Source organism: Oryzias latipes, chromosome 16, assembly GCF_002234675.1.
Source record: "Oryzias latipes chromosome 16, ASM223467v1".
Taxonomy (NCBI): domain Eukaryota; kingdom Metazoa; phylum Chordata; class Actinopteri; order Beloniformes; family Adrianichthyidae; genus Oryzias; species Oryzias latipes.
Window position 1 is genome coordinate 28,148,705 of NC_019874.2, and position 9,125 is coordinate 28,157,829.

The 9,125-nt window shown below is 37.9% G+C and overlaps 1 protein-coding gene across 2 annotated transcripts; it reads right to left on the minus strand.

The window, feature by feature from the left end:
* Positions 1-208: 208 nt before the first annotated feature.
* On the minus strand, positions 209-7,872 carry LOC105356031 (C-type lectin domain family 12 member B). Of its 2 annotated transcripts, none has more exons than XM_020710410.2 (7): positions 7,472-7,872; positions 7,009-7,077; positions 6,526-6,645; positions 4,407-4,601; positions 3,420-3,574; positions 3,229-3,344; positions 209-2,926 (listed from the first exon to the last, which is right to left on the minus strand). In XM_020710410.2, exons 1-7 carry the CDS (start codon positions 7,530-7,532, stop codon positions 2,785-2,787), a joined length of 858 nt encoding a protein of 285 aa, XP_020566069.1. In that variant the 5' UTR covers positions 7,533-7,872; the 3' UTR covers positions 209-2,784. The 2 variants fall into 2 exon arrangements, with proteins under 2 accessions (XP_020566069.1, XP_011484077.2); XM_011485775.3 differs by having other exon boundaries at positions 7,009-7,080; positions 7,472-7,871.
* Positions 7,873-9,125: the final 1,253 nt, after the last annotated feature.

Here is a 9,125-nt window from a genome sequence, read left to right on the forward strand (position 1 = left end):
AAAAAAAAACGGGGAAACTGAGAAGCGTAAACTGGTGATGAATGAATTGTTTCCTGTCATCCACGGATGCTTTCCCCATTTTGAGTCTCTGAAAGGAGAAACAGCGACGTCTGGTGGCAAACTTATGCTACTGCAACTGCAAACTTTTAACGTTGTTGCTGAAGCAAATGATGAACTTTTATGAATGACTCACAGTTACACACAGTAAGTAGTTTAGCTCCTTTATTTTGCATGATCCCTCATTCAAAGAAAAAAAAATCTTCAAAACCCAAAAAAGAAAAAGTGATGGTTTGAGTGTTTTACGTCTTTACTTCCTGTACTACACAGTGTATTTGGAGTCATATCTAGTGATATGTGTTTAATTTGTTTCTAAAATATTACTAATGTAAGAACTAATGGATGAACAATATTACGTTTTAATTTAAAAAACTGAGATAAAAGTTGCTGTTTCTTTAAAAAATGACAATGCTTTTATTAAAAATAAATGTCTAAGTCAGTAGTTAACTGCTTTGTTGGATTCTATCATTAAAGATAAACCTGACAAAAATAGAATCTTCCCTGTAAAATATACCTTTACCACATTTCTGTGGTGATTAGGTTGTTTTAAAGGAAAACTTGTCTGTGATTTTTCAAATTCTATGTGTTCAATCTGACCTTTCATGAAGTTTACTGTCTATGAGTTATTAATGAAGTAATTTGAACATTGTCTAAACAAAATAAAACACATGGTCAGCCAACTTAAAAAAAAAAAAAGTTGGGCAACATATTGAAAAGAGAAAATTATGATTTGTTGAGTAACTGATACAAGAGATAAGAGACAAAAAACACATATCCATTAGTCCTTCATTTTTAGCATGTATAAAGAACACAAGAACATAACTTCTCCTAAATGCATATATAAATAGCATAATGCATTTGAAATACTTTTTAATTAAATAAAGCTTTATAAGGAATGAATTCAGTTTAGGAAAATGGTAAATATGTATTATTTTACTCCCATTTAATGTTTTTTTGTACATGAATATTAATAAAGAATTTTAAATACAAGATTATGAAAATTCAACACTTAAAAACCAACGTTCAAGTTTGATTTAAAGTTTTTTTCCGAGAATGAAACACTTTTCTTCTCCAAGTTTCTTTTCTGTCTGTGGTGTATAATAAAGCATATACTCATTTACTAATCATATGAATGTTTTTATTTCAAAGAACTGCTTCATTTATTTGCTGCATCCTCTTCCATTTTTTAGGTCAAACTGGTAAATCTCCAGAACAGAATTGAGAAACTTCCTGTTTTCTTCTGTTCCAGATTACAAAGTTGCAGAAGAAAGTCTGTGACGTTGTGGCAACAGGAGATTCGGCTGTTCCGTGTTTGAAGAAAGAGCATGACACAAAGACTTGACGTAAATTCCGAAGTGGAGAAACAGAAACCTTTCGTCAGGAAGGATGAGAAAACCTTTGCTAATAAGCTGACCACAAAACCGCCAAAAGTGAAATTTATGAGAAAACTGAGGAAAAAAACGAGCAGTTCATGTCCAGATTGATAAGAACAAGTGTGAAACCTGATGCAACGTGAGCTTCATTCTGAGACAAAACCTGAATGAAACAATTTAAAAAACACATTTAAAAATATAATAAAATGAAAACATGTCATTTGTTTAACTTTAAAACATTTATTCTGTTCATCTTTAACATGAACATTTCCATCTTGACTTTGGTCAACCTCTGAAGTCTCAGATTTACTGATATCTAGTGGTTCATCCTAATATTGCGCTCAACTCAAACTTTTTCATGGCTAAATAATTTTTTTCTTTACTTTCTTCATTGCTATTAAAGGACATTGATCGTGCAAAATCAAATTTTTTGATCTTTGAAGTATTTTTTTAAAATGTTAATTCTCTCATTTTGCTCTATTCTTGCAACTATGAGCATTCCTCTGAGAACCTGTGCTCTGAGTACCAGCCAGGTACAGTTCTTCCGAAATGCAGAAACGCCGCCTCTAGGTCGACGTCATGAAATGGGCGGCACCCCCAAGGAGCAGAAGTCTTACTTCCGGGTAGAGAAATGAGCTGCAAAAATAACTAATTTCATAATAAAATTGTTCTTTAGCGCGCCAAATGTAACATATCATCAAATATATGGATATAGTTTACTGTTAAAGGCCAAAGAACAGCATGATATAGACCCTGTAAAGAGCCATCAGTCAGTCACTGCAGCTGTGATCACCTCAAACATCAGAACTAATCAATCAAATGAAAAAAACTGCCTCCCGCAAGGGTTGAACTGGGTTTAGTTGTTATTTGAAAAGTTTGCTTACAGAACTGAAGTTTGGCTGCTTTTAACAAAACAACAAAAACATTTGATTCGTTTTTCTTGTTTCAACTGTGTCCCTCATTTGTCATGTCTCTCATATGCTCGAAATCTTCTTCAGGTAACTTCAGGAAGAAGCGGTTACAGAAACTGACTTTTTTTTATTATTATTATTATTACTTTTTTAACACCAAATGTATTAAATTTCTTTAAAAAGTAGATGCATGAAGCTGAAGCCATAATTACAAACGATGACAAGAAATGACACCAAGTCAAACGAGCTTAAAATAAACACAAATTTGTTGCTATTACCATCTCAATGAAACATATACTCCAATAAAAAAGTAATTGGAATGAACTAAAGTCTTTTTACAACATAAAGAAACAGAAAAAAACAAACAAAATGACATTATTTCCCCCCAAATTGACAAAACAAAATGTGACAAACACAGAAGCTAATCTGGTCCAAACTGTGAACTAGTTGGACTTTATCAGGGCCTCCCCTTCACAGATAAATTTGTTTAAAAACTGAGATCTTGCTGGCGTCCAGCTTCCTCTATTCTCAGGGATAAGCAGAGCGTACTGAAGCAAAGGATCATGGGAACCTGGTGTCCAGAAGCTTCAAATGTATGACGGGAACATCAGAACATGTAAAAAAGAGAATTCATTCCATCAGCGATGCAGCTTTTGAATGAAATATTATTATAAATGTGGGGGAAAAGGAGTTTGATTTGGATTTTATTTCAAATGTTTTATTTTCAACTTTACGTTTTAAAGAAAATATGAAAACTACAAATATGCACAGAAGAAGTTCATGTGTAAAACTGTAACATCATGAGAAAGTGATCAAAAAACATGAAGCTAACAGACAATAACAGGATCTTTATAGTTTATGAATAATAAATAAAAAAGTGTTCTTACCCGAGCGTGTCGTTCCGTCCATCGATCCACATCCAGCTGCTGCCGCTTTTATGCAAACCCAACCAGTATCCGTGATACTGATCGTAGTAAAACTTGGTGTTGTTCCCTATAAACTCCTGAAAAACAAAGAAACTAAATGATCACATGCATGAATTCAACAATGATAACTCAGTTTAAAAGCAGAAACTCACCTGTTCCTGCAGGTTATCCACAACAACCAGATCTGACACGGCTTTTTGGCAAAACGTCCGGCTCGCTTCCCAACCTTTCCACCAACGATTGTCCTCATAAAACATGTAGCACTTCTGCTGGAAGTGAATCCAGCCTCTCTGACAGGGCTGACACTCTGGATGGATGCAACAAAAAAGGAAATATTATCCCAATCTTAATCTTATAATTATGTTTTGCTCTCTGGTCTCACAGCAGACAGTCGTCCATCCCGAGTCTGATGGAACTATTCTGCTCAATTATTAAAAACAAATCAGATTTATGTCAAACTCGATTTAAAAATAAATTAACAAAGTGTTAAGTTGTTGGTTTAATGCTGATATATAAATGCTGAATGTTTAATCAGATGAGCAAATTGTTGGAAAACCCAGACTGACAGGATGAAAGTGAACTCTGCTAACGCAGACGCCTAACTAATGTGCAAGAAATTATGGAAAATCAAAAAGAACCTGAAAATAATATGGGAGTGGGAATTAGCTAATGTGTGTTTGTAACTAAGAAATTGAATTTCTTATTATTTCTTTATTCAAACCATTGTGAATCAAAAGGAGACGGAAAAAATGTCAAATGAGTTTATCACGAGTCAGCGGTTTCCTTCCCGCCTGCTGGTTTTTCACTCGGACAACCTTCCTCTGAAACCCACATCTGCTCTTCAGGCCTTTGACTTCTGCTCTCATGTTTCCAGGATCAAAGATGAGAATTTCTGCACCTTTCAGCTTCTAAACTGTTGTTGGAACCTCGGTTGTCTCTTTCAAACCATGACAGAAATCTAAACCATATAACAGATGTTAATTCCAATTCCTACGTGAGTTCATGTCCTTTTGTTGACCAAAATGTTAACTCATGTCTTCTAGAAGTTGTATTTTACTATAGTATTCTAAGTATTAGTTATTGTACTTGTCAAAGAAAAGATCCAGTAAAGAAAATAAACGACAGAGCAGCATTCTCACTTTTCTCAGGACAAAAGTCTTGGACTGGAAAGCTTTCAAACGTCATCATGACTCCCAGCGTTCGGTTGAGTTCCTCTGCCTCGGAGCTCAGCTCGTCTGTCCGGTTCCTGAGGAGTTTGATCTGCAGGAGAAGCTGATCGTTTACAGCCGACAGATCCGTCAGGTCCGCCTGCCGGTTCTTCCTCTGCAAAATGACTAAAAAACAAAAGAAAACGAAAGAAAAAGGTCTCAGTTATTCAAACTAGTCAGATAAAAAACAAGCAAAAGTAGAATAAAGACAAAAAAGTGGCTCATTTGGTTGAAATTCAATTCAATTCAATTCTGAGAAATTTGTTGTAATTTTTTTCTGCCAAAGGAAAATTTTATATTTCCGAAATTTCCGGAGTATAAGCCACTACTTTTTTCTTGCGCTTACAGCCCTGCAGCTTATTCAGTGTTGTGAATGGTTTGAATTCTCTATTTAACACCAAGCACAAGTAATTTGTTTTTTAACACACCTCTACATCTAAGCAGCCAAACAGCATGGACCTCACTTCAGGTCTTAGACACTTCAGTCATGGTTCAACAAAACGAAACAGGCATGCCCGGCCGCATCCCAGAATCCTTTGGTGCCATTAGACCCAACGTGCACGGGATCGATGCTACAATATGATGAAGCTTTCAATTTAAAAGCAATCGCTAAAAGCAGCGTGAAAAAATCCACCATCACCAACGGGTTTGGAAAAGCCGGTCAGCTGCATGACGGAGAGAACAGCGCATGCTTAGAAGTGTATTTACCTCTGAGTCATAGTGACTCGGCTGGCTGCACGTAAATATGTGGGAATAACATCAGCCTTTATTTTGTCGGGACACGACTGGAAACACATATCCACGTGATCGTTTTTACAGTTTCTAAGGACTGAGCGGAATTTTGCATTGAAATGACGATTTATCGTATTTCGGGCAGATACTCGAAGCAGTGTTTTCAGGTAAATACCCCAGGGCGGTTCAGTTAATTAACTCACCTGCTCAGCGTCCTATTTAAGCCAGGTGCGCAGTTGTTCATTCTTTCTTACCTTCAGCGCTCATTCTTCGCCCCACCCTCCTCCCCGGCTTCCACCTGTGGGCTCCGTAAAGGGGGGTTTTGTTACCCGAAAGTTTTATGGAAATTTTATGGAATTTTATGGAAGTTTTATGGAATTGAACGGAGCCTTATGCCAAACGAAAATATGTGAATGCCAACTTAAAGAATGTGGAAAAATGTCAAATAAATATTTCTTACTGCAAGAGTTGTCTGACTGAAAAAGCTCACAGCCGCCGTGTGAGCTTTTCGGATAGGAAGGGGAGACAAGGAGCCCGCTTGGCGAGCGCGGAGTGCAGAGGCGTCCGCGGAGCAACAGTGTTTGTTGTGGAAGGAAACTTCTGACGCACGCGCCGCGCTGAGGCGCGCGCTTTTCAGCCGCCGCTGCTTTATTTTACTGGTGTGTTTTTTTAACCAGCCCTGTTACTCCCATAACGCTGCCGCGACACAAGCGGAAGGAGAGCTGTTCCCGTTCACCCCTCCATGCACTGCTGCTACTTGCTCATTCTTAAACACGTACAACAGTGTGGCGAGCCGGGCGTTGGCCCCGCCTTTAGCCCCTAAGACTCATGGGAAATGGGGGATCGGGGATGTAAATTTCCTCATCATAACTGAGGGATGTAATGTTGATTATATGGTTACTGTTTGTAATTTTATGTATGATACCTAGATTGTCAATAAGTAAAAAAAAAATTAAAATAAAAAACATAAAAAAAAACATAACTGAGGAACTTGTGAACAGAATAGAGGTCCATGCTGTTTGGCAGATGTGGGTGTACTTGAATACATGAGCCTGAGTCAAGGCTTATCCCTCCCACAGTGTAGTAATGAATCACACTAACTCTGGGAGTCAGGGCATAATTTGTCAGGTTGATCATGCTGCCTAATACATGCGGCTTGTACTCTGATGTGGCTTGTGTATGTACAAAAATAGTTAAACACGTGAAAACGCAATTTACGGAAGTTAATTTTAAAATGCCAATTTTTCTCATTTGTAATTTCCCTCTGACAGCAGCTATTGGTTGTTTGGTTTGTGTTTGTCGCTGAAGTCAAACGTACTGTAGATGATGGTGACGACGCTGGCGATCAGGAGCACTGAGAGGATCCCCAAACCCAACCACAGCACCCAGGAGGGGGAACGTCTGGTCTCTTGGGGTTCCACTTCACCTCCAGTTGGAGCTGAGAAACAAGAGCTCATCTTTACCGACCACAGACTCAAACACGCAGACGAAGCACAGTCACCCATTAAATGTGAAGTTTGCTCTCTGCATTTGACCCCATTTGCCCCCCCCCAATCTGACTGTCAAGCAGGGAAGCATATTTAGAGTCTTTGGTATGACTTGGCCTGGGATGATGAATGAACAGCTTTTATTGTCACATGTACAGCTTTTACACTGACATACGAGATGAGTGCTGATATGAGAAAATAAACTTTTTTTTTTTAAAGTTGATCCAAGTTCTCTGAAAACTTTAAGAGGAAAAATGTGAAAACCTAAAACAGTTATGGATAAAGAGGTGAAAAACGAGAAAGAAGGAACTTACTTCGTGAAACTGCTTCCAACTTGATTTGATTAATTTTCAACTCAGAATAAATCGTAGCGTCTCTGGTTTCTTCTGGAAGACAGAGATGTTGTAGTTTACCAGGGATTTCCTTTACACTGCTGATAAATATCTTAGAATACCCAAAATGTTTACAACCACTGATTCTGCTTGTTTACCGTCTCTATTACGGTCATTTTTCCAACAATGACCAGGAAAAACACATAAAAATACAATACACAATTAAATAAAAGGAAGACAGAAATTTTTTTACAATTAGGTAAATTAAGAATAAAATTAAAGACTGCATAAAATTACAAAAAGCATAAAAGATCAATAAGAATGCAATAAAAACAAAATGGCACCAACTACTCAAAACTAAAAGCCCTTCTATGAATGAAATAAAACTTGAAATTCCTGTCCCTGTTGGTGAATGAAAGCCTTTGCTCTGGAAACTGTCGCCTACCTTTCTGAGGGGAATTTTTAGTTTTGAAAACTATCGAGGCGTAGTGAAGTTCTTCATCCATCTTCAAAGGAAGCTCAATTCAAGACAGAGTTCAGAAAAACCTGCCGGATCTCCGCAGAAAGACACGGTCCTCTTTATGGAACACAGATTCTTTCATGATGTCTGGTTAATGTTACTCAAGTCTGTGCTGCTCATGGGTCAATGATGTCCTCAGTGTTGAGTACTACAAGATTGCACATCAGAGCCTGGGGAGGTCAGGCCCAAATGGATTTCCCATGTTGCACAGTTTAGTGACTTCAGTTCAATATGATCTAAGAAAAGATGGAGGGACGGACGGATCGATGATCCTTCCCTTAGTTGTCCTTAACACATCACTCAGAAATTCACACAATGGATAAATTACTGAAATAAAAAAAAAAAAGTTAAAGACCCACTCCAATCAAAATTGTGTTTTTGGTGTTTTTAACACAATCTTGTAGCATTTTTATAATGATGGAAGACAAAGACTAGGAAAATTCATCTTAAAATTGCATTTCTGAATATTTCTTTGTTCAAATCTTTGTGCATCAGATGCAAATTTAAAAATAGTGTTCGAAAAAGCTTGTAGTTTGTACGAATTACAATCGGCGGGCCACAAGCTTCCTGCTCCGCTCCATTCTGGTGTGTCCTCTTGTAGACTATAAATAGATCCATAAACGTCTGTTTTTTCGTCTGAGCTGTCACCTGAGGATGTGAGGGGCTGTAAGCTAGCGGAAGAGAGTGTAAACAAAGGGATGATGGGAAATGAGTCATGGCTTTCTACTTGCCAACAGTCCCGCCCACAGCTCGGAGGTGAATTTCTGATGAACTACTGCTGTTCTGCAGAAACTATGTCCTAGAAAATGATACTTTTTTTTAAACTATGGCTAAAAACAGCATTTACAATTTATCAAAAGGTGATTGGACTGGGACTTTACAATGCTTCCAAAATGCTCATAAAAGCTTATTATAAATCTAATAGGGGCCAATAGCGAGTTTGGAACCTCTCAGTCCGGCAGCGACACAAGCCGGTCACTGCGACTGCAGTCTTGTACAGTGGGTTTGTGGGGGATGCCTTCATTTTATCCTCCACCAAAGACCCAACAGAATGAACCAGCACCGACACAAACCTCCTGATCAATCTGTCCTGTCGATTACTGTCCCTCTCGGTGACATTGTTGCCCCGACAGACCATAAAAAAACAGCACAGGCCACAACTGTCTGCACAGATTGGCCAGTTCGTGGTCAAAGTCAAAATATAAACTTGATTCTGTCAGTCAGCTGACTTTCTTAAAAATGGTACAGTCCATTTAAATGTCACTGAACAGGAGTCAGACTAAAAAAGAAGAAGTTCAAGGTCACAGGGAAAAGCCAGAATTTTGACTTTACTTTCACCATGCAGCAACATTTGAAAATGTTGCTTCAGACACGCAATCAGGCAGGAAGCAGCCCGAAAAAAGAAGAAAAAAAATACTTTTTTTAAGGGTCATACTTCAAATACTAAAATACTGTGACACGCTGGCAAAACAAAGTCTTGGGACAAAATCTTGTTTTTTGTTAATATGTTTCATTTGTACACAGCAACACTTTATCATAGTTAACAAAACCCGACAAACACGTACAGACGTGACAGAAC

Coding starts and splice junctions, on each gene's coding strand:
- LOC105356031 (XM_011485775.3), bottom strand. CDS start 7,532: ATGGATGAAGAACTTCACTACGCCTCGATAGTTTTCAAAACTAAAAAT. Junction 3,575..4,406: donor AGACTTTTGTCCTGAGAAAA/GTGAGAATGCTG, acceptor GCATCCATCCAG/AGTGTCAGCCCTGTCAGAGA. Junction 2,927..3,228: donor GGACGGAACGACACGCTCGG/GTAAGAACACTT, acceptor ATACATTTGAAG/CTTCTGGACACCAGGTTCCC.